This window comes from Littorina saxatilis, linkage group LG12, assembly GCF_037325665.1.
Source record: "Littorina saxatilis isolate snail1 linkage group LG12, US_GU_Lsax_2.0, whole genome shotgun sequence".
NCBI lineage: Eukaryota > Metazoa > Mollusca > Gastropoda > Littorinimorpha > Littorinidae > Littorina > Littorina saxatilis.
This window is the reverse complement of record NC_090256.1, coordinates 41,581,876-41,607,064: the sequence shown is the minus strand read 5'-3', so window position 1 is coordinate 41,607,064 and position 25,189 is coordinate 41,581,876. Positions and strand designations below refer to the sequence as shown.

The following is a 25,189-nucleotide window of genomic DNA, read 5'->3' as shown; positions in this document are numbered from 1 at the left end:
ACTTTCTGAGCGTGTTTTCAATCCAAACATATCATATCTATATGTTTTTGGAATCAGGAACCGACAAGGAATAAGATGAAAGTGTTTTTAAATTGATTTCGAAAATTTAATTTTGATAATAATTTTTATATTTTTAATTTTCAGAGCTTGTTTTTAATCCAAATATAACATATTTATATGTTTTTGGAATCAGAAAATGATGGAGAATAAGATGAACGTAAATTTGGATCGTTTTATAAAAAAAATATTTTTTTTACAATTTTCAGATTTGTAATGACCAAAGTCATTAATTAATTTTTAAGCCACCAAGCTGAAATGCAATACCGAAGTCCGGGCTTCGTCGGAGATTACTTGACCAAAATTTCAACCAATTTGGTTGAAAAATGAGAGCGTGACAGTGCCGCCTCAACTTTCACGAAAAGCCGGATATGACGTCATCAAAGACATTTATCAAAAAAATGAAAAAAACGTCTGAGGATATCATACCCAGGAACTCTCATGTCAAATTTCATAAAGATCGGTCCAGTAGTTTAGTCTGAATCGCTCTACACACACACACAGACAGACAGACAGACAGACAGACAGACAGACACACATACACCACGACCCTCGTCTCGATTCCCCCCTCTATGTTAAAACATTTAGTCAAAACTTGACTAAATGTAAAAATGAAATAATGGGTGAATTTACAAAAAAAGTTTAAAACAAAAGTGGCTCACTCATCCCACAACGGGAACATTTTCTGTTTGCACCTCTGACGCCGAACGGATCTACTTCGACCATTTCTACCCATAATAAGCGACCACACAGGTGACGTTCCCGCTATGTGCGATGAAAACAAAATCCTCTGTGTACTAAGATTAATAGGCGACGCTTTTGTTGTCGTTCAAATGATTGTTGGCGGCGTCATTATGAAATCCGCCGCACAAAGTGAATTTTGAGTCAAAAGCTTGTGTTGTGTCTAAAGTTGGAAAATATGGCGAGCGACTGATAAGTCATGGTGATCGACAAACGTGCTACATGACAGTCGCAATGAAATCAGCGTTGCCATACTATGTAGACTAGACGCTTAGCGTCGCCAATTGTGGGAACGTGCTTCGTGAAATCACACACTGATGGTTACCCCATGTGCGTAGGTATAGTTTTAATGTTCATTGTGAAGCAATAGTCTATATAACATGTACCCGCCTTAGTAGTGACACAAACAAGCATTAAAAAAATAAATAAATAAATAAACAAACAAAACAAAAAACGAATGCATTAACAAACTGAGAAACAAACAAGCACCCACATTTGAACATGCTGGAAGACAGCTGGAAAACCACCTGAACAAATTCAAGAGCTTAAAATGATTTAATATTGCACAGTGTAAATAGGCAATTGAGATTATGATCGACGCAGAAAGTCAGCCTGTTGTTTCCAGAATAACATCATTATGATGCTGCAAGTGAAATGCGTTCTACACACATCTGCGACTGAGAGAATTAAAAGTAGGGGAAAGGCTCCTAATATGGACCAGCTCCTAATATGGACCACCACCTGTTCTGACAAACTAACGGCGCTAGAGCGCTCAAAACAATTTCATTCGCTTCATTCACCCTCTCTGGATAAGTTGCACATGTCAAAACAGTTGCAGAAACACAAACCTCAAAACCGTTAGGCTTTTTCGCTTTTTTTCACTTTTGGCAGCGTTCACTCTAAATTTGCCGCCTAAAACGGACTCGTTTCTGTCCACAGCCAAAGCTTTCATAACACAAAAATGGCTATATATGACAGCTAAGACAGTATTTGTTACATTTTAACAGTGTGTACCCCGAGTTTCTACTGCAAACAAAAAATAATAGAAAAACCTCAAAGTATGAGTGAGTCCCCTTATATGGACCACCTTCAACAAATCGAAGAAAATAAAAACTAAAGGCAATATTAATTAATTTATTAAGAAGCTTGCTGAAAATAACCTATAACTAGCCCTCGAGATTTCAAAAAAATATAACAAATAGTCTTATTTTTGTGGAAGTTGATAATTTCACTTATTTTCATGTTTTTGATAAGCTTCTTCAGTTTCCAGGTGTGCTTCAAATAATGCTCTCATCAACCCGAAACAGCTAAATCTAAAGCATATTTGAATTAGTCTGACTTGCACGCTAAGTTGTATCATGTTATTTTGAAGTATAGGGGTCTTTTTACAGTGATTCGTGATGGCCGCTTCACTGGTCCAGGCTCCTAATAGTAATATGGACCATTTGTGATTTTTTCTGTATTAATTTTTGCTGAAGGTCTATCAAAGCTATGTTACTCTAATTAGGCCAAACGGTTAAACTAAGAGAGAAGGACTACCAACCACAAAATGAAACTTCTTCGCAAGAAAACAAGCTAGTTATCAGCAATAAACAAAAAGTGGTCCATATTAGGGGCCCTTCCCCTAGGTTACAAAAGCGTGAATCCGTACAAAACCACCACCAGGCGGGATTTTTTAACATTTAACTTTTTTCATTTTTGTGTTGTTATTCTATTGTTTACATGTATATATTACATTTCGTCAAAGCCCTGTCCGCTAAAAGCGAAATAGAACCTTGAAACCGTGGAAAGCAGAACTAATGGTCGGATGACTGTTATGACGTCACTTTGTAATGACGTAAGATGGCACGCGCTGCTCTCTGACCCGAGTCAATGGCGCCGTGCACAGCGGAGTAGAAGCGTGGACTTGTGGCCTCCCCCGAAAGTTGCAGCACAGGATTCTGTTCAAAACATAATAACGCAAATATAAATAATACGTTGATGGTTAGAGCTGCCCTCCGCCCCCGTGGACAATATTTTTCTCAAAACGCAAACCAGCGTCATTCAATCAACAATATTAAATTTTCTATAGAATTGAGGGCAAAAGTCGTATCACTTTTTAAAACGTTTTTTAATTTTTTTTTTTATCATTTATTTAAACATTGTGCATATATACTATGCTGAATCTTTGAACACAAGCTCATCTCATTTATTTACATTAGTGTATACAAACTTCTACGAAGATGCGTTCATAAACACCAGAGTTATGGGTTTGATAACATTTTCATGTGTCCCCTGAATAATCTTGTGTGTCATAGCAGGAGGGAAGACGTATGATGAGTAGGAAAATGGAGGAAGCGGATTTGTATCTATTTGCCAGATATGTGACCCTCCACCACGAAATGAGTCGCATGTGTCTGGTAACAGTGTGAGGGTCACCTTAGTCACAGGCTTATAACTCAAACAGTTTTCGCTCTTTTCTAAAACGGTTTTCACCACTGGATAGAGCATAACAAACTCTTTAGGAAAATGTAAAAATATGAAAATCATGCAAAGGTGACATGCGATTCATTTCGTGGTGGAGGGTCATATATGTTCATAAGCTCAAGCAACCGACTTTGAGAATTCTCCCAAGAAAATATTTTGTGTTTGTTTTTCTAGTTGCTGTGGGCGGTTTTTTTGGGGGGAAGGAAAGTGGGATTCCGTTGGGGAGAGGGAGGGGGGGGGGGGGATTGTGGGGACGAACAGGAGCAAATTGAAATTTTCAGGCACTCGCTTTCCCCTTTCAAATCACTACCTGTTTTGATGGCAGCGGCTCAGAAAGCAGATTGTGGGATTCCGGGTCCATGTCAGCAGGAATGTAGCTGTAGCCTCCTAGGATGTAGGGGTTGGAGTGCCACTGGGATCTAACAAATAAAACAGTTGGTTTAAACAGTATCTTAATCAATCAATCAATCAATCAATGACGCTTATATCGCGCATATTCCGTGGGTACAGTTCTAGGCGCTCTGCAGTGATGCCGTGTGAGATGAAATTTTATACGGCCAGTAGATTGCAGCCATTTCGGCGCATATTTACCTTTCACGGCCTATTATTCCAAGTCACACGGGTATAGGTAGACAATTATTAACTGTGCCTAAGCAATTTTGCCAGGAAAGACCCTTTTGTCAATCGTGGGATCTTTAACGTGCACACCCAATGTAGTGTACACGGGGGGAGGGTTCGGACACCGAAGAGAGTCTGCACACAAAGTTGACTCTGAAATAAATTTCCGCCGAACCTGGGATCGAACTCACGCTGACAGCGGCCAACTGAATACAAATCCAGCGCGCTACCAACTGAGCTATATCCCCGCCCCTATAAACAAACAAACAAACACATGATAATATAACAACATCATTAAAAAGGAGCACAACAAGTTTAAAACTTATGGTAAGTGCTCACATAAACATGCCAGAAATGTAATGGCGGAATATGATCAACGCGATAACACAGTGGTGTTTTTTTTAAACAAGGGAGATGTGCAAACAGGTACTTGGGTACACAATACCTACGGATATTAGTTGTCAACGAAATTGTTGACCACTACTGTTCTAAGGTGCACCACTGACATAGTATCACGAAAAGCAAAGCAATCCTAACATACAAAGTATGACAACTTCACCAGACCTGAGAAAATGTGTCTCCAGGGGAGGCAATCATCTTGTTGCATATTCAAAAGGCAATATGCAGCGGTTGTTTCTCTTGTCATAGTATTGGCATGTTTGCTTACACCCAAGAGCGTATCTGTGTACGTAATATTGTGGCAATCAGGTAATTGTGTATGCTTTCATTGCAAAAGGCCGAGATCTGGCTTGATTTTTGTTATATTTGCGCTGTTATCTGACATATCACGTGACTGTGACTACCTGACAATTTGCTTGGGTCGAGGCAGGTCCTTGTTGTTAGTGAACTGCACCAAGAGTTCGTATAGGACGTCCTTCACCTCTCGTTCCGGAAGATCTTCCATGATGTCTGCTTCCTCCCCCGCTAGCCACGTGAGTAGCATCCCTTTGTGACTCGGTACCCTCTCAAAACCTTGCAGCATGTCGTACCAGTTACCTCCGGTCTGTGATGTGGAATAAACAATATGACCACGGTGAACGATTTGCGAACAAATAAAGTGTTGATTTGACCTCCAAGGGACAACAAATGAAATCTAAAGCGGATCGTGAATGAATTTAAAAAAATGTTTTTTGTTAAACGCGCTCTCACAGAAAGGCACAAGCACAAAGATAGACGGGCAAAGAAACATATTAAACACAGAAGGAGAAAGAGAGAGTGTCTGCGAGAGAGAGAGAGAGAGAGAGAGAGAGAGAGAGAGAGAGAGAGAGAGAGAGAGAGAGAGAGAGAGAGAGAGGGAGAGGGTGTGTCTGCGAGAGAGAGAGAGAGAGAGAGAGAGAGAGAGAGAGAGAGAGAGTGTCTGCGAGAGAGAGAGAGAGAGAGTGTGTGTCTGCGAGAGAGAGAGAGAGAGAGAGAGAGAGAGAGAGAGAGAGAGAGAGTGTGTGTCTGTCGAGAGAGAGAGAGAGAGAGTGTGTCTGCGAGAGAGAGAGAGAGAGAGAGAGAGAGAGAGTGTCTGCGAGAGAGAGAGACAGATAGACAGAGACAGAGAGAGAGAGACAGAGAGAGACAGAGAGAGAGAGAGAGACAGAGAGAGAGACAGAGAGAGAGAGAGGGACAGACAGACAGAGACAAAAACGCCCATCCTACCCTGGTCTTTCTTGGAGTCCTATCAGACGGGGGAAGGAGAGGGCAACTCCCCAGCCACAGGAACTGGATGCCTTCCACCTCGGGGTCCAAAACCTCGTGCAGATCGTCCCAGACGAGGCAGACCTTGGCGACGGTGGAGAAGCCCATGTGGTGGATGGCCTGGCAAACCTTCTCCGGAAGCTGCGGCTTGAACATGGTCGCCTCGTGCTGCTTCAGATACCCGATGGATGACGTCACGATCACGTGGTCCGCCCAGAACTCCTCCCCGTCTTCGCACACAACTCGCACAGCCGTGCTCTTCTCGCTAGACTTCTGCTGCGAAGGCAGACACCTTTTCGATCCGTGAGGCGAGTGAACTGTTCCGTTCACCTTCAGAGTTTCCGTCGCTTCTGGTTTGGAGTTCAGCACATCGGTGTTCCCTTTTTCTCTAAGGGGTTGGTATGAACGATCAGCTTCGTAGTCACTGCAGCGACTGCCAACAACATCATTACGACTGACTTCCCCGTTGTGTTCATTCTGACACTCGTGGTCTTGTGCTGGTCGCTCCGCCCACTGGTCTGAAGATGGTCGTTCAGCCAAGCTGTCTGAAGAGGGTCGCTCTGCCCTGCGGTCTGAAGATGGTCGCTCTGCAAAGGGTTCTGCAGATGGTCGCCCAGCACAGCGGTCGGAGGATGGTCGTTCAGCCAAGCTGTCTGAAGAGGTTCGCTCTGCTCTGCAGTCTGAAGATGGTCGCTCAGCTAAGCGGTCTGAAGATGGTCGTTCAGCCAAGCTGTCTGAAGAGGTTCGCTCTGCCCTGTAGTCTGAAGAGGGCCGCTCTGCCCTGCGGTCTGAAGATGGTCGCCCAGCCAAGCTGTCCGACGATGGTAGCTCTGTCCAGTAGATGTTCTTAACGGCCTTGCCCAGCAGCAGGTCGTGCGGGGGGAGGGAGCGGGCGAGGAAGGTGCTGTGGACGTCCTCCAGCCCGGAGGAGGTGAGCGTGAGGCCGTAGCCCTCCAGGTAGGCGTACTTGCCATAGGCCTGCAGGGACAGCTCGGGCAGCCTGGCGCCGTTGTCCGTGTACTCCCACTGCTCCATCCACCTGACAGAGGGAGAGGTTAGAGGGATATTATGAAAAGAAAAAAAAGTCGCTTAGATCACTTCAAAAATTATACCGTAAGATTCTGCGTTATACCATAAGATTGTACCGCGCAGGAGGACTGCCTTCTTTTTGCAAAAGCAAATGATTTGAAAGCTTAATCAAATGTCGTCCAATAGGCAAAGAATTAGCACAGACAGAGACAGGCAGAAACAGAAACAGAGACAGAGATAGACACAGTGCGAAACAGAAAGATCATAAGAAACTCACTTTAAAATAGCAATCTTGATCTCTTCTGGTTCGTCCCCATCCAAAGCTAGAATCTGTTCACGGGCTTTCTTCAGCACGTCCACAAATGTGCTGGGACGTTTTTTTGAATTGCCATCTTCGTCTAACACCGCGCCACTGTAATCGATGATGGAGCAGTTGTCCCCAAACGCCGTGCTGGCGGATTTCATCGTGACGCCGTTTTGGTTGGACAATTTCTTCTCCTCGTTCTGTGCAGTGCCGTTTTGGGTCGGCGTTGTTTCCTCCACTGTAATATTTTTTCGCTTCGTCACATTTTGTCCTCCCTCTTGCTGCTTCGGCGTGTTGCTTTGTGCGTTCAGCGTGTTGCTTTTTCCTTTCGGGTCGCTGCACTCTGCTCCATTCTGCGTCTTTTTAGCATTCAGCGTATTGCTTTCTGCGTTCATGGTGCTGCGTTCTCCATTTAGCGTCTTGGTTTGTGCGTTCACCGTGTTGCTTTCTTCGTTTAACGTGTTGCTTTCTCCATTCTGCGTATCGGTTTCTTCCTTCAACGCGGCATCAGCGAAGAAACTGTTGGCGTAATCCCTGAAGACTTTGTTGACGACGCGGATGAGGCGCGCGACGCTGTCTCGGTCCAGCCTCTCGCCTCGTGAAGTCGCGAAGTCATGGTCCTCGTAATCCGCCGCCGAGCTGTCCTTCGTTTTCTCCGCGTCTTGGTACAGCGAGGCATCTACAACCACAAAGGACGGGGACGATCATTTATATCATGAGTTATTTCAAATATGCTGATTGTTAGCAAAATAAGGATAACACTGACAGACATGCCGAGGGAATGGACATTAACTTTCCTTTTAGTGGTATTTATATATTATTGAACTAGAATGAATACCCGCTTCGCCGGGTAGCCGGCTTCGCCGGGAAGAAGTACTTAGAGCCGTACGCCGGCTTCGCCGGGTCCGAACAATGGACCCGCCAAGCTCGCCAAGCTTAGGTCCCTCCCAGATTCGTGGAATGGGAACAGCACGAAAATGATTCAGTGGCCATAATGCCATTCCTGACCATATCGAGTCCCATCCTTGTCGACGAATGTAACCGTGTTAATCACCTTTGGAGGCGAACTCCACTCAAACAGGACTGAGCAAGTTAGAGCTTCTGAAAGGAAGGCCAGTACATAAAATTACAGTTAAAATTAATATTAAAAGTCCTACGGTTTTGAGCCATTAAGGACTTGAGTGTTTGTCCGCTTTCAGGAGAGGAGGGCAGGGGGTGGGGTTGAGTTGATAATGCTCTGTGGAATTTGTTAAAATGAAAAGTAGTTAAGATGTTTCTTGGTAAGAATTATAAGTCTGTATTCTATATCTTGAATAACGGGCTTGTAATATTATTTTTTTTTATTTCAAATCGAGTTAAAAAGTGGAACCTTTCAGGATCACCAATAAAACCAAATAGATGAGCAAGTAAGAGGAACACGAACAATAAGTCTCAAAACTTTTTACAAATAAAAGGATTAAGATGTAAGCCACGAAGGCCGTGGTAATAAAAACAATATGTACAGTTTGGCGACTAGTGGGCCTTGGGTGAGGATATGTTGTCTAGAAGGTAGTCGCTGGAATCAGGAGGGATGGCGGGAGCCACTCGACCTCAAACTGAAACACGCTGATGTGATAATCTGGGCTTAGTTATACCCACAGCCCCATGTCCGAGTCCCTGACCAGTCGGCACAGCAGCAAGCTGTGTGACCAGCCTAGAGAACTGCTACTGCGCAGATAATCCTGGGGACTCAGACCATGGAGCTGCATATGGTCATATAAGGTTTTAAAGGTAATTCTATTTGTAGCGCATGGAGCGAAAATGTGTTGAAATGAATAGGGTTCTCCACAATGGCAGGACTTGTTAAAGATATGGAAGCGGCAGCCGCCGGCACGGAGGCGTCTGAAGATAGTGAGGAGGTTTGTTGGGAGATCGGGGTGTAGATCGTTCATATCAATGGGTTGATAGGACAGAGATGTTACGTACTGACTTCGAATGAGTTTACGGATTTTACTGTAGAACTCGGTTACTGAGTAGCCGATGTTAGTGTTAGCTGGGCTAGATTCTGCCGCTTCTTTGGCAGCGACATCCGCCAGTTCATTTCCCCGGACCCCTACGTGAGAGGGGACCCAGAGAAATGATACGGATGTGCCGGATGAGATTAACTGGTGACATATAAAGAGGATTTCTCTTTGTAGCTCTGCCCGATTTGATGTGTTTCGATGCAGAGCTTGTAATGAAGAGCGCGAGTCAGAGCAGAAAACTACCGCACGCGGTGTGACTGGGAGGTCATTTATAAAAGTGCATGCCATGAGCAAGGCAAATAGCTCGGCTGAGAATATGGAGATGTCTTTATTAAGAGTATATTTCCTTGAGATTTTGAGATCTGGGATCACAAAGGCGCAGCCAACGCTGCCGTCTGCAAATTTGGATCCGTCAGTAAAGACTTTTAAATGCTCCGAGAATTTGTAGTTTAGGGTTTCTTTTGTAACAGTAGCTAGGTAGACGGGGTTATCTTTTTTGGTAGTATTATCTTCACTGTCGTATATGATAGTAGGGGTTTCCTCAAGCCAAGGCGGGTAGGAGGGCGGGGGGACCCTGGCCAGCTCACTGACCTTCACCCCGCTATCGGCTAGAATGCGGTTTACTGTGTCGGATAAGGGTAGCGTTTTGGCCAAGAGTTGAGTGCTATGTTTGGTGTTGGCCTCATAATTTTGGTGCTGAGGAAAAAAGTCAGTCAGGACCTCGCAGGCAGAGTTCTCTACCGCGTGGGCTCTGACAGCATACTGAGCTGAACGGAGTTTTATCTCATCCACAAGGGGCAGCCACCCACACTCGCTGTAGACTCGACTCTTACTCGCTTGTTGGGAGAGTCCCAGAGCTATTTTGAGCGCCCTGCACTCTATAATAGCCAGTTTTTTCATGAGCGCCGGGCGCGTCGCGAAATAAGCTTCGCACCCGTAAAGGAGGCGGGAGCGAATTAATGCCCGCACTACCTCTGTGACACACTTACGCCCTCTGGCCCAGGATTGGGACGCCAGGTAGCGTATGATATAAAGATCCTTGTTGGCCTTATTGATCAGATGTTCGATATGACTGGTCCAGTTAAGTCGGGTATCGATGATAACGCCGAGGAACTTAACTTCTGAGCTCGGTTTGATAATATCACAACCTATCTTTATACTGCAGTTCCTGTACAGTTGTCTACGGGAGACAACAAGAAAGACTGTTTTATTTGAGGCTAGTTGGAAGCCGTTGGTGTACATATATTGACAGAGGTTGTCGATTTTAGTTTGGTAAGAAGATAAGTCAACAGTGTTGGTAACTCTGTTATGGCGTGGTCTATTAGTGTCTATTAAGGCGAGGTCGTCCGCATACAGAAGTACACTGGCACCGTCAACCTTAACAGAAGTAATGTCATAGAGCATGATGCTGAATAAGTTTGGCGCGATGATACTGCCCTGGGGAACCCCCATGTCCAGCGCATGGGTTTCGGACACCGAAGAGCCCACCCGGACAGACATCTTGCGATTGCTGATGAAGTTTTTGATGAATTGGTACATGTGGCCAGAGACACCGATTCTGCCGAGTTTTAGGAGTAGACGAGCATGCCAGACGCTGTCGTACGCAGATTTAATATCAAAGAAGGTTCCAAGAAGAGAATTATTACTATGTGCCAAGGTCTTTTTGATTTTTTCAGTGACGTGCACAATGTGGTCCGCACACGAACGACCTTGCCTAAAACCTGCCTGGCATGTAGGAATGATATTGTGTTTATTGAGGTGGAACTCCAGCCTCTGGTTCACCACACGCTCAAAGATCTTGCTGAGGTGGGGGGTTAGTGATATGGGGCGGTAACTGCCAGGTAGATTGCCCGGTTTTCCGCTCTTCAATACTGCTACTACTTGTGAGTCTGACCACGCTGCGGGGATAGTATCCTTTAACCAGCATAGGTTGAAAAACTGAGTGAGCAACTTAACAAAGTTAGGTGGTAGATGTTTTATCATGTGATATGATATTGGGTCTAAACCTGTGGATTTTTTTGGGTCTTTCACAGAAGAGATGGCGTTTTGGACTTCTTTTGCCTTAAACATGCAGTTTATAGGCAACTGGTTGTCATCTGGGGGGTATGTGAAACCCTTCTCCTGATCTAACCTATAATTGAGTCGTTCAGTATCTAGGGATTTTGATTGACTATTTTTGGCAAAGGTATCTGCTAATAGGTTTGCCTTTTCAGAGTCAGTTGTGGTCATTTTATCACCCGATAGTAGTGGCTTTTCTTTAGTTCTGTATCTACATTTAAATCTGCGGATTTTCTTCCAGATTTTGCCACAGTCTTTGTAATCTTTAGTTTCTTTGTGGACAAAGTTTTCCCAGTTTTGAAGTTTAGCCTCAGCGGTGATCTGGTTAAATTGTATTTCAGCTGACTTCATATTCGTGAAGTTAGCGTCTGAGCAGTGCCTGAGATATGTCCTAATGTGATATCGCTTGTTTGCCAAGGCTTCATCACAGTCTGCATTCCACCACTCATTCCTTTTGGCCTTACAGTTAGGATTTACTGATTTAAGCGGAATGTGATTATTGGCAGCAGTGAGTATACATTGACGTATGTTATTGTAAGAGGCTTCGATGTCATCCGTAAGGAGAGTTTCCTCCCTGACACCCTCGAGCTCCGCACGGAAGCTGTCCCAATTTGCCTGTTTGTAATTGTACTTTTTTCTGACCTCCGAGTTATTGCGATTAGGGGCGAAGTGGCGGAAGGTAAGAACAATGGGTAAGTGATCGGAGCCGAGGGCGTCCGGGAAAACGTTCCAGTCGATGTCAGTGACTATGGCATTTGAGCAAAGGGAGAGATCGATTGCTGACGGGGAATGGTCAGCTCTGTCTGGAAGTCTGGTTGCCGAGCCATCGTTTAGTATACAAAAGTCAGTTTCCAAAATGACGTCAGCAAGGTTGCTATTGGCATGTTTGTATCTAGGGTTAGCAGAGTCCCACAGAGGGTGGTGATTATTAAAATCACCCATCACGCACCAGTGTGCCCTGCCATGATCCAGGGATTTTAGCCAGTCGGTAGTTCCTTTTTTATTACACCCGTGGGGGTAATATATGTTAACTATGTTGAGGTTTTTGGATCCTTTTATTTCGATTTCAACAGCACATGTACTGAGATTTTCTGAACTAGGGATGAGAGGTGCAAAGGGTTTGTAATTTAAGGAAGACTTTAGATAAATAGCTGTTTGAATGAGTTGCCCTGAGCCCTTTTGCTCTACTATGGGAGGGAAGTCAAAACCATCTATAGAAGGCAGTAGGGAGCGTTTTCTCTTGACTGACTGGATAACTAAGATGTCAGCAGAGTGATTTGATATATAATTATATAGCTGAGAGAAGTTAGAGTTGATAGAGCGACAGTTCCACTGTAATATGATAAATCCGTGACCGCTTTCACCTTGTTCAGCCATTTTAACACGCACAAAGAAGGTAAGTTAAAGGGCAGATTTAAAATAGGTTAAAAAGTGGTTTTAACAGCTTTCATATCCGTCACGGACAACTGCTTGGCACCAGCAAGAGCGCCCAGCGCCAGAGTGGCGCCGCCCGGAATGAAGCGTTCAACCTTGGTGTTGGAGAGTTGTGTGTATGTAGCTGAGAGGGAGTCGATCAGGTCGAGAGGACTCTGCATCTGTCTGGCCTTAACCATGAAGCCGAGGCACTGCTCGATGAAACCTTGAAGGCCTCTTTGTTGTTCATTTAAATTTGCATATTGCTCTCCTGTTTTTAGCTTATCTAGTGCAGCGTCGGCTAGCTCAAGCTCTGCCTTCTCCTGCTCCTCCCTCATCTGCTGCTTTATTTCCTGTTCAGTTTTAAGTTTGTATTCTCTGAATCTCTGGGCCAATCCCTCCTCCATTCTCCCCATCAACCTCTCGAAGAGCTGCTCTTCTTTCGAGTCCTCCTTCCTGTTCTGGGCTTTGCGTAGGAGGGAGGCCTTTAACCCGGGGGTCCCATGAAGCGGCGCCTCTGCCCGAGCCGTCTGAGACTTACAGGGCGCCTGGGGGCCAGGATTTGGATTTTGCGAAGTTGTTTGGTGCTTCGCGGTTGCAGCAGAACTGTCCGCATGAACTGGAAGGAGTGTATTGTCATGTTCGGTCATTTTGTTTTTGATTTCTTGTATTTTATTTACTTGCCCACCCAGGGGGGGTCTCTGGACAGCCAAAGAGTACCCGGACCGGGGGGTTGAGGTCCGCCGGATCGGTTGCGGAGGGGGACGCCAGAAGGAGTCCCTCATTTCCGCTGGGGCAGTCGCTGTTTTATTTTGTTGTTTGGCGAGCTCGCGCCGCGCCCGATCCAGGGCCTCAGAATATGGTATGTATGCTGCCGACCTGATCTTATTGGCCTGCAGCCTCAGTCTCATTTCCGGGCATCCAAGATAAGCGGCGGAATGCTCGCCCTTGCAGTTTACGCAATGTTTGGCCTTGGTGCACGTCGCTCCGTCGTGGCCCTTGGAGCCACATCGGGGGCAGATCTGCACTTTTGATTTGCATTGTTGTTTTAGGTGCGATAGTCTCTGGCACTTCGTACAGCGCCGCACTGGAGGAGTGTAGGGTTCGACGCCGTACACCTCACTCTCCAGAACGACGCTGTCTGGAAGAATTGCCGTTGTAAACGTGACACGGACCGCCTGAGACGGTTTCCCATCCCTAAGGAGAAGACGGCGAAAAGATCGAACCGAGGAGGGGCCCTTTTCTACAAGACTCCCATCCTCCATCCGGACGCGCACGCCCACTGCCATCTCAGACAGGTCTGTTCCTGAATGTATTGTGGGTATGCGTTTAATGACACCTTCGGTTGTTACCTCCGGACGGTGGCATTTCACTTTGATGCCGCCGATCGAGTCCAGCCTCAATAGCTTGTTTTGTTGTGATGCTGAGGAGCACCCTACCAGGACGCTCCCAGCTGCCAGCATGCGTATTTCTTTGACCTCGCCGATGGCAAGGTCAAAAGTTTTTTTCCTCCTGAGGCCGAGTCCCTGCAATGTTGCAGGGCCCTCCTTCAGGTCCTGCACCACCACGGGGAACTCTAAGAAGGAGGGAGGAGGTTGCTTGGGTTGGTAAAGAAGTTTTCTTCGGGGTCTTTGTTTTGTGTGTGTGTGTGTATTGGCAGGTGGTAGTGGCTGTTGAGTTGTCTGGTTTTCTTGTGATTCAGTTAGGGGTTGGGAGGTGTCGACCCCCCGGGCAGATGTTGCATGGGAAATACCTGTGTTTCCCTGAAGAGGGGGACCCTCGCAGAGGACCTTTTGCTTCTTTTTCTTTTTGGGCTTCTTACGATTGACTTCGGTGAAGTCTTCCTCAAAATGATCAGTAATCTGAGAGCGTGGGGGGCTATCCCGGAAGAGAAGAGATTCCGGAGAGCTCTGCCCCCCCTCAGGGTCGTCCTCCCGCAATCTCTTTCTCTTGAAAGGAGAAGATATGCTGGTTTTCTCATTGGTGATTGCTTTATTAAGCTGTTTGGATTTTGGGGACTGACCAGTCCGGCTGGCCCGGTCAGTCTCATTCAGTGATTCCATGGGAATATCTGGGGCGCGGTCAGAACCGCTTGCTGTTTGGTCCATATTAAGGGACCAATCTTGCTCCCTCAGAGCAGTGGTGTCCGTTGGAAGGTAGTTATCTACCCAGATGAACGTTTCCCGCCTATCAGCAAAGGTGGTGTTTGGCAGTTTGTGTTTAGCAACTTGGCTCATCACTTACAAGGTACGGTACGGTCACCAAGAAAAAACAAGCCAAACAGCTCAGGGTTAAAAAGGCAGGATAAAAGCAGGGTAACAAAAGCGTCCCTAGACAAAGAGTGAGCTGAAGCTCACCCCTCTAGCGACTTTCACTTCTCTCCCGAGAAACACGAGGACTCCTGCAGGGCGAGTGGGAACGCCACCAAGGGCAGCTAGCCCCCTTTCTGGACCCACGCCAAGAGCAGAGGGAGCTGTGTCGTGTGTTTAAGACACAACGAAAATGTGATTGTCCCCCTTTACCCTCAGGAATTCGGGAGAAAATCGCTATTTGAGCACTGACTTGGCTATGTAAGCTCGAGGTGCGTTAAAGCAGTCGCTATGTAATCAGCATGTTTGCTTGTGAAAGAACGCACTCTACGGGCCAGCAACTGCAGTGAATTACTCGTGCTGAGTGTGACATGACATGCACGTGACAGAACACGACATGACATGACCATAAAATTACACAAAAGCCGCCAGACCACATCACAAACAGAACTGAACAATGCACAGGTGTTGCTCACATAGAGACACACACACACACACACACACACACACACACACACACACACACACAAAAACACAGAGAAGCCGTATCTATAGAGAGATAGATGACAGTGTATTTTTCGCGTGGCTATAAATTGATTCGACCTTTGCACTTTGACAGTGAGGATAATTTACGGGTCCAATTTACGTTCTGGACACTGCGTTGACCTTCTAAAAATAGTAACAGTAACAGAACGCCGGGAATATCCGAAGACGCTCCACTCACACTATAGTGCACCAAACGAAGGAAGGGAGGTAAACGCTGAAAACCTGGAGAAGATGAGAAGATAAGGAAGAGTTACTTATAATGGTGAAATGAACACAAAAACCAAAATCATTTCAGCGCTGCGCGCTGAGAGCACGTGTTGAAATATCTCATCGATGATATTGTGTCCGGGGTGTAGCTGAATACGGTGTCCAAATTTGAAAAAGATCCACCGAGAACTTTGGCTTTGGTGTGTCGGTATGGGGGCCCGGGTAGCTGAGGTGGAACCAAAATAGCTGAGGTTGAACCAAAATCGGTTCAGCGCTGCGCGCTGAGAGCACGTGTTGAAATATCTCATCGATGAGGTTGTGTCCGGGGTCTCTCTGAATAAGCCCACCAAATTTGAAGCAGATCCATCGAGAACTTTGGCCGTGCATGGCGAATACACAAATACACAAACACACAGATACACAGACAGACACAAGTCGTATATATATATATAGATGCCTTCTAATTTTTTTGTCTGCACAATTGTAATTCCTTCTTTTTGTCCCAGGTGCTTTTCACATTCAGTCAAATCGAGACTGACTGTTCTCTGTGTGTGTGTGTGTGTGTGTGTGTGTGTGTGTGTGTGTGTGTGTGTGTGTGTATGTGTGTATGTGTGTGTGCGTGCAGGCATGCGTGCGTGCACGCATGCGTGCGTGCGTGCATGTCTGCATGTAAAGTACCCGGCGTGTGTTTGTGTTTGTTGTTTGTTGTGTGGATGCTCATTTGTTGCAGTATTAAACGCTTTGGCGAATAATTCTAATTTAATGATCTTGTTGAGAAATGAATTGCCTCCACAAGTGTCTTTACCTTGTTAAAAAATATGCATGTTTACGATTTTTTTAGCGTGTTGAAGTGACACGTTTGCCTGCATTCACAACTCGCTTAACCCCTACCCTGTATAACACAATTTATGAAAAAGAAAAAAAACAAAAACGATTAAATACTATGCACTAAACCTAGAGCCAGTAAAATATCCTCCACGAATCTGTTTTTCTTTTTGATTTACCTTATCTGGTTCATATTTTACGACAATTTGAAAATGATGAAAAATCACTTGCAACAGTGGGCGCGAATGAGTTGCGTTTCTTTCGCCGGGTATTGTACATCAATTCCAATACAACTATACTTTTATTTGACCGCGCACTGTACGTACCCATGAGTAAGCCGTACTGCTGGGCCAGGTCGAACAGTTTGTTTCCCTTCTCGCCATGGATGAACTGGGCCCCCGGCTCTGCGAAACCCCCCTCTGAAACACATGTTTTTCCTTTCCTTTCCTTCACTTTATTATACTATTGCTGGGAAATTTGGGTCGCTTCCATCCCAGTCGAAAGCCAGCAGCAACAAGAGTCGCGCTACCCAGGTGTGTGCGTGTTTAGGTGTTATCAGCCACCTGCACGTCTGGCAGATTGACCGAGGCGACGTCCCCCAATAAACCCTTCAGAGTATCTGCAGTATAGTGTCTGTTACAAATATCTTAGGCCAAAAAAAATAATAGGTGTGGTTACGGTAACATAGCCAAAAAAAAAATAGGGTAGGAAGGTAGGCAATCACTTTTTTTTAAAACTTTTTTTTCTAATGTGTACAAATTAAACCTACTTGACAGGGAAATAAGTGTGCGACTCGAGCGCTTTCGCTTTCATTGCGTTTTCTGCACTCGTTTTCTTGTTTTTGTGTTGTTGTTTTTTTGACAAATGTAATGAAAAGATATAGGGTCGGCCCATAAAAATAGGGTAGGTCGGGTTACCGTAACCACACCTATTTTATTTTTTAGGCCCTATACGACCAAGCACTTGATTAGGACGGGTCACAAGTGGATGAAATACTACAAGTAGATAACATTGTTCATTGGCTCTATGGACGCCCGTTTTTAACCACTTGCTTCCCTTTATATGTTAAACCGTCCATAGATCGTCGTTCTCCCGAACTAACTCCTTAGTATGTCATCGAGAATAGAGGATTTTGAGATATCCTTTTATGCGCCTTTCGGCGATTGGTCACTGCATTTCGTATCAATGATGTCGGTCTCGCTTGGAATTATCGCTACTTGATAATGCTTTCCAAACTTATACGAAGTGACCGGGAGGCATATAGACAGACATAGAGATGGACTATCTCAGGCAGACTGACAGAAAGACAGACTGACACACACGCACACGCACACACACACACACACACACACACACACACACACACATACACACACACACACCCACTCACACACGCACATACAGAGAGAGAGCGAGATAAAGTGAGAGAGAGAGAAATTAGAGAGAGAGAGACAGAGACAGAGACAGAGAGACAGAGAGATAGAGAGATAGACAGAGACAGACAGACAGAGACAGAGAAAAACAGCGGGAAATACCTATGTTACATAAATGCTTACCGAGTTCGATTTTCTGAACCCTGCCACCTGGTCGATCTTGAGCTTCTAGGACCAGTACCTCCTCCACGCCCCTCTCCCTCAGAGCTTCTGCTGCGGCGACCCCCGCAAACCCGGCTCCCACCACCAGAACCCTAGGGTTCGGGGCGAGCTCGATCAGGGCTTTGGGAGACGAAGTCATGTGTGGGCGATGCTGAAAGGGAGGGGGCTTGGAACTGAAGTAGTATTCTTGGTGGTTTGTGGAGTGGATACGGTGCTGGCTGGTCTTTATAATCTGCACAATGAAATAATTGCGGGTGTAAATACAGATAATTATAGGTAAATCAGTGGGACCTGTAATCAATGTGAGGTCCTCCCGATGAGAGCACACCTCCTTTGAAGAACAATCTTCTGTTATCCCTGTGGCTATTATGGTCTACCAAGATCATACCTGTCATGGCAGGTCACCTGCGCAATTAAGGGACACTTTCGGCTGGTCCCGATGGTGTCCTCTCATCTGAGGTAAGCGCTCTGAAGATAGGCCTATACGTTATGCGGAATCAGTCTCCTGGTACCAGGGCCGAGGTGCTCGAGAAAGTGACCAACTGGGTGGGAGCCAGCCGCGGTGTTGGATTGGTTCAAACTGAGATTTGTGGGGATTTCAACGAATCAGACCCCGGGATTTGTACTCTCCCGATTGGGTGTCACCCACTTTCGATTCGTGCACCACAGCTCCTGGTACCTGGGCCGAGGTGCACGAGAAAGTGACCAACTGGGTGGGAGCTAGCCGCGGTGTTGGATTGGTTCAAACTGAGATTTGTGGGGATTTCAACGAATCAGACCCCGCGATTGGTACTCTCCCGATTGGGTGTCACCCACTTTCGATTCGTGCACCACAGCTCTGGTACCTGGGCCGAGGTGCTCGAGAAGTTACCTACCGGGTGGGAGCCAACTGTGGTGTTGGATTGGTTGAAATTGAGATTTATTGTGATTTCACCAAATCAGACCCCGCTGTTTGTTCTGAGCCGGTTGGGTGTCACCCACTTTTGGTTCGGACACCCCACCCCTGGGCAATTATTAAGAAGCATTGAAATAAAGAGCGAGTTGATCCTGTTGTTGTCCATATTCAGAGCGCTTAATCCTTTTTGTTTTGAGAATCTTGCCATTAGTACTCTGTCTCAATGGTGATGATTCTTGCGGGTATCAAAGAAAATATATGGGCGGAGGTAATTTCTGTCCTGATGTTTACAATCTTGTAGCCTACTTGTAGCCAAATTTTGCGTTTTGTTTTTCATTCCTGCATTGCTATCCTCGACACAATTGTTTTATATTAATTATAACGCGATCTTTGTTAATCTGGGAAACAAAACTAAAACACAAGCCGTTGTTAAAAATAAAGCGGTAGTTTAAACATGACCCAAAACGCCCAAAGCGTCTCGTTTACAAATATCTCTGAAGAAAACACACAAACACACAAACAAAAATATCCAGATGAAAAAAGGAAGGTACTTATCTTGTCATTGTCGAAGATTGAATGGATAAACAATGACGTCATAAGTTGCGAATTTTAAGATGGACGTCAAATCAGATCTAGATTCTCTATTCAAAAATAGTCTCGGCTAGACGAAAACGAAAGTAATCAAATAAATTATGTTGCTTAGCTATGAAGAACACATTTTGCAAGTACAGTCGAACCTGATCTCGCGACCACCTTTCGAAATCAAATACCTGCCCACAACGACCACTTACTTTGAGGGATCCCAGAGTTGTCTTCTATACATATATACGACTTGTGTCTGTCTGTGTGTGTGTCTGTGTGTCTGTGTATCTGTGTATTTGTGTATTCGCCATGCACGGCCAAAGTTCTCGATGGATCTGCTTCAAATTTGGTGGGCTTATTCAGAGAGACCCCGGACACAACCTCATCGATGAGATATTTCAACACGTGCTCTCAGCGCGCAGCGCTGAACCGATTTTGGTTCCACCTCAGCTATTTTGGTTCCACCTCAGCTACCCGGGCCCCCATACCGACACACCATAGCCGCTACACCACATCACAACGCCAAAGTTCTCGGTGGATCTTTTTCAAATTTGGACACCGTATTCAGCTACACCCCGGACACAATATCATCGATGAGATATTTCAACACGTGCTCTCAGCGCGCAGCGCTGAAATGATTTTGGTTTTTGTGTTCATTTCACCATTATAAGTAACTCTTCCTTATCTTCTCCAGTGTTTGGCGTTTATCTCCCTTCCTTCGTGTGGCTTTCCCGTTCAGTTGTAAGTTACTATTACTATTTTTAGAATGTCACTGCGCTGTCCACTGCGCTGTCCACAACGCTTCCCTTGCACCCGTAAGTTGTTCTTACTGTCAAAGTGAAAAGGTCGAATCAATTTATAGCCACGCGAAAAATACACTCTCACCTATCTCTATATATTTATAGATACAGATATGCATATATATATACGGCTTCTCTGTGTGTGTGTGTGTTTGTGTGTGTGTGTGGGCAAAAACCTGTGTATTGTAGAGTTCTGTTTGTGATGTGGTCTAGCGGCTTTTGTCTGTCTGAATTTTGACACAGAATATTGCACAGCTACAAAGGATACAAGCCCTTGAGCACATTGATACTGTATACAAAGGCCATGTTCATGTTTACACAGACGGGTCAGTGTTGGATGACAAGAAGGCTGGCGCAGCTTTTGTAATCCCCAGCGATGACATGACTGGGAAATTTAAACTGTGCAACAGAAACTCGATCTTCTCAGCTGAGCTCCTTGCCATCTGCATGTCGCTTGTTCATCTCAATCTCAAGAACACTCCTCCTCAAAAGATAGCTATATTCTCTGACTCCAAGGCAGCCATTGAAGCATTAAGATCTAACAAAAGATCAAAAAGACATGATCTTGTCATTGCCATAAAGGAGCTGGCAAATAAAATTATAAAAAAGGGAAGCGAGATTAGTGTCCAGCACACGTGAACGTGCCTGGCAACGAGAAAGCGGACAAAGCCGCTAAAGAAGCTGCCCAAGGCATAGGCACCTCCGAGGTAGACCTGCCATTGTCTGCTTCTGAGATCAGTAGCCTTACAGACTCTCTTCTCTGGAGAGAATGGAGGAACAAATATATGCACAAGGCTATAAGCTCTGGCTGGCTCATTCGGGAAGCCCCATCAAAACAGATGAACACCTATAATGCATGCCCACGTGTAATAAAAAGGATTAACCGCCTAAGGGCAGAAGCTGGGAATTACCAATTTCTAGAGCTTAAATGCACCTGTCAATCCGACCTCACCATTGCTCATTTGACTTTGGAGTGTGATTTGAACTCATGCCACTTTCAACCCCTGACTCAGTTTATAAACTCAAATAGAAATATTCTGCCAAATACCTCAAAGGAAAAATTAAGCTATCTTTTAAGTTTTAATAAAGACCTTGGGTGGCAAGGTCCCAAACTTATCGCTGGACTTATGCACACGCACCCACTTGGTCCCTGGATATGAAGAGACATTGCTGCGGCTGACGCCATTGCTTCTCATACAGCTACTATATATTTTTATCAGAACTTTTAAAAATACCATTTTATATCCAAGTATCTCTTAACACCATTTTTAATTAGATGAGCGAGAGTGTGCGGGGGGCGGGAGGGTGGTGAACCACTGTACATAAAGGGAAAGTTTGTGTGCGTGCCTGTGTGTGTTCTTAATCTAAGACAAATGTCGCCAATGTTTTTACAGAGTGACGTTAAATAAACGATTTTATCATCATTATCTGTCTGTATGTTCTGGCATGTGAGAAGCCACAGCAGATAATATAGGGCTAAGAAATAAGCTCTAAAATTCTCAATCCCGTTTGACAGGACTTCGCCTTCAAAGGTGATTGTGGTGAACCGCCACGCTGTCTGTCTCTGTCTCGCGCCGTTCACCCCAAATTCCCGTTTCTGAGTAACTATTTTTAGAATGTCACTGCGCTGTCCAGAACGCTTCCCTTGCACCCGTAAGTTGTTCTTACTGTCAAAGTGAAAAGGTCGAATCAATTTATAGCCACGCGAAAAATACACTCTCACCTATCTCTATATATTTATAGATATAGATATACATATATATATATACGGCTTCTCTGTGTGTGTGTTTGTGTGTGTGTGTGTGGGCAAAAACCTGTGGATTGTAGAGTTCTGTTTGTGATGGGGTCTAGCGGCTTTTGTCTGTCTGTATGTTCTGGCATTTGAGAAGCCACAACAGATAATAAAGGGCTAAGAAATAAGCTCTAAAATTCTCAATCCCGTTTGACAGGACTTCGCCTGCAGAGGTGATTGTGATGAACCGCCACGCTGTCTGTCTCTGTCTCGCGATTCACCCCGGCGAAGCCGGGTATTCCTCTAGTCTAACATATGTATCTCATCTTTCCATAGAGACCACCTGTCTCTAACGACCCCTTTAGATCGGTCATTTATGTGGCCGTTATAGACAGGTTCGACAATATATTATGAGAATTATTTCATTAAAGGCATATGTACGCGCTCCCGTGTTTACAAAGTGTAGTTTGCCCATAATCGATGTCAAACGCACCATAAGACCATGTAATGACGATATGTCGCCATGCGCGGACCATATACATGCATTACAGCTTGTTCTAGCCTCTGAAAAAGTGAGGATGTCAACAAAGACGCGGAGTTATTTCCCTTGCGTCAACGTTCCCTCTGTTGGCAAATCTATAAATAGGACGATCTAGATCAAAATAAAAATTCAAATATCTCAACATTTAAGGGGTCCTAGACCACAATATCTTGCAGGGAACTTAATTTAGCATGTCTCCAGCTGTTGGTAAAGCAATTAGCGTGTATAGTCATCGAGTACATATGGCTTTAAATCTTAAAAGATTTTGGTGCAATTTTGTTTCAATGACTGCCCCCCCCCCCCGCCTCATATGCTTAGATTACAAAAATACTTCAGCACATAAAAAAACCGAGTATTTAATTAACACGTTCTTTCACAACGTAAAAACACCATATTTCTCAGTCTTTCTCGTTGCAGCTGTTTCAACACGTGTCAGTTCCGACTTTCGTCGGCATCTTTCACGCATGCATACAAGAGGGTGGTACGAGTCGGTCAGCTAAACGTTGACTCTGGGAATTTCAGAAAAATCCCCCGCCGTATAATACCTGGGTTCGAACACTGAACGAATGAGAACTGGTTGCAAAGCCAGCTCGCTATCGGCTGCTCCATGTACCAACGTTACAATTGTCTTAGGTTATAAGCAGTACTCTCTTTGCAAAAGAGTTTGCTAAGTACACAATCTCGTAAGGAACGATTGTACAACAAAAACATTTAGTGGTTGTTTTGCTTTTTACATTTAGTCAAGTTTTGACTAAATGTTTTAACGTAGAGGGGGAATCGAGACGAGGGTCGTGGTGTATGACTATGTGCGTGCGTGTGTGTGTGTGTCTGTGTGTGTGTGTAGAGCGATTCAGACTAAACTACTGGACCGATCTTTATGAAATTTGACATGAGAGTTCCTGGGTATGAAATCCCCAGACGTTTTTTTCATTTTTTTGATAAATGTCTTTGATGACGTCATATCCGGCTTTTCGTGAAAGTTGAGGCGGCACTGTCACGCCCTCATTTTTCAACCAAATTGGTTGAAATTTTGGTCAAGTAATCTTCGACAAAGCCCGGACTTCGGTATTGCATTTCAGCTTGGTGGCTTAAAAATTAATTAATGACTTTGGTCATTAAAAATCTGAAAATTGTAAAAAAAAATAAAAATCTATTTAATGAAAGTTAAAACAAAGAGAGGTACAGAAAAGCGTGCTATCCTTCTTAGCGCAACTACTACCCCGCTCTTCTTGTCAATTTCACTGCCTTTGCCATGAGCGGTGGACTGACGATGCTACGAGTATACGGTCTTGCTGAAAAATGGCATTGCGTTCAGTTTCATTCTGTGAGTTCGACAGCTACTTGACTAAATGTTGTATTTTCGCCTTACGCGACTTGTTTTTTTACATTTAGTCAAGTTTTGACTAAATGTTTTAACGTAGAGGGGGGAATCGAGACGAGGGTCGTGGTGTATGTATGTACGGCTTTTACGTGTATGACCGTTTTTACCCCGCCATTTAGGCAGCCATACGCCGCTTTCGGAGGAAGCATGCTGGGTATTTTCGTGTTTCTATAACCCACCGAACTCTGACATGGATTACAGGATCTTTTTCGTGCGCACTTGGTCTTGTGCTTGCGTGTACACACGGGGGTGTTCGGACACCGAGGAGAGTCTGAACACAAAGTTGACTCTGAGAAATAAATCTCTCGCCGAACGTGGGGACGAACTCACGCTGACAGCGGCCAACTGGATACAAATCCAGCGCGCTACCGACTGAGCTACATCCCCGCCCCATTTATAAGAGTAAGTTACAAGAGACAAGGCCACTGTCAGAAATATGTTTAAGGAATTTGAAATACAGATTTGAAATAGAAAAATATTCCAGTTTCATTGCTGGTAACATTACCAAATTTGTAGAATTATGGTCCTCATATGAAACGTTGGTTAGGTAGTACGCTATAACTTATAGGTTGTGCAGAGATGTGATGATTTGTGTATATAATCAATTTGGCAAAGTACATATTATGCATCAGCTAAATACTAAAGACATAAAAGGAGAGATGACAGAAAGAGAAAGAAGAAAATCAATAAAGAAGAAGACAGACAGCATCTAGCGTTCAACTAAAAAACAAAACAAAAGTCTAAGAACAGAATCTTGATAATTAACATTTCCTGTGTTGTGATTATGGTGGATTACATCATCGTTTGCAGGTGAAGAAAGGTATACCTTCAGAGGACAAGTGGACAGCTTACTAGATGTTTCACGCAGATAGCTCTCAGGCACAGACGACCACCATCACACTTGCAGCAGCTGAGCAAATAACGACAGGCTGAAAGAGTTAATTATGAAGCATACCACACCTGTCAGACAACTGAGGAGGAGGAGGCAGCTTGCCGCAGCCTTTTATAAACGTTCGTAGTCCATTCGAACATTCTGGTCTGTTGTGCGCGGTCATAATGATGTATTGTTCTGTGGTGTAGGTCGTGCGGTGGTGGTGGTGGTGGTGGTGGTGGTGGTGTGTGTGTGTCTCTGTGTGTGTGTGTGTGTGTGTGTGTGTGAGTGTGTGTGTGTGTTTGTGTGTGTGTATTTTTGTGTGTGCGTGTTTGTTAGTGGAGCGATTCCGGGAAAACTACTGGACAGATCTTCATGAAACTTTACATACAAATTCTTGAAGATTATATCCCCAGATCGTCCCCCCCCCCTTTTTTTAATATATGTCTTCGATGACGTTATATCCGGCTTTTAGTGAAAGTTGAGACGCCCTAATTTTTCGATCAAAGTGAATGAAATTTTGGTCAAGTAAT

General features: G+C 44.8%; 1 protein-coding gene across 2 annotated transcripts; it reads right to left on the bottom strand.

The window, feature by feature from the left end:
* Positions 1 to 1,338: 1,338 nt before the first annotated feature.
* On the bottom strand, positions 1,339 to 24,733 carry LOC138981970 (spermine oxidase-like). 2 transcript variants are annotated; one of them, XM_070355159.1, is made up of 8 exons: positions 24,612 to 24,733; positions 17,816 to 18,086; positions 16,586 to 16,678; positions 6,872 to 7,577; positions 5,527 to 6,604; positions 4,686 to 4,885; positions 3,575 to 3,683; positions 1,339 to 2,738 (listed from the first exon to the last, which is right to left on the bottom strand). In XM_070355159.1, the coding sequence occupies exons 2-8, from the start codon at positions 17,991 to 17,993 to the stop codon at positions 2,613 to 2,615; spliced, it is 2,490 nt and encodes an 829-aa protein (XP_070211260.1). In that variant the 5' UTR covers positions 17,994 to 18,086; positions 24,612 to 24,733; the 3' UTR covers positions 1,339 to 2,612. The 2 variants fall into 2 exon arrangements, with proteins under 2 accessions (XP_070211260.1, XP_070211259.1); XM_070355158.1 differs by lacking the exon at positions 24,612 to 24,733 and adding an exon at positions 18,534 to 19,051 and having other exon boundaries at positions 17,816 to 18,359.
* Positions 24,734 to 25,189: the final 456 nt, after the last annotated feature.

Coding starts and splice junctions, on each gene's coding strand:
- LOC138981970 (XM_070355159.1), bottom strand. CDS start 17,993: ATGACTTCGTCTCCCAAAGCCCTGATCGAGCTCGCCCCGAACCCTAGG. Junction 16,679..17,815: donor GGTTCAGAAAATCGAACTCG/GTAAGCATTTAT, acceptor CATGTGTTTCAG/AGGGGGGTTTCGCAGAGCCG. Junction 4,886..5,526: donor GGACTCCAAGAAAGACCAGG/GTAGGATGGGCG, acceptor TCCACATCACAG/ACCGGAGGTAACTGGTACGA.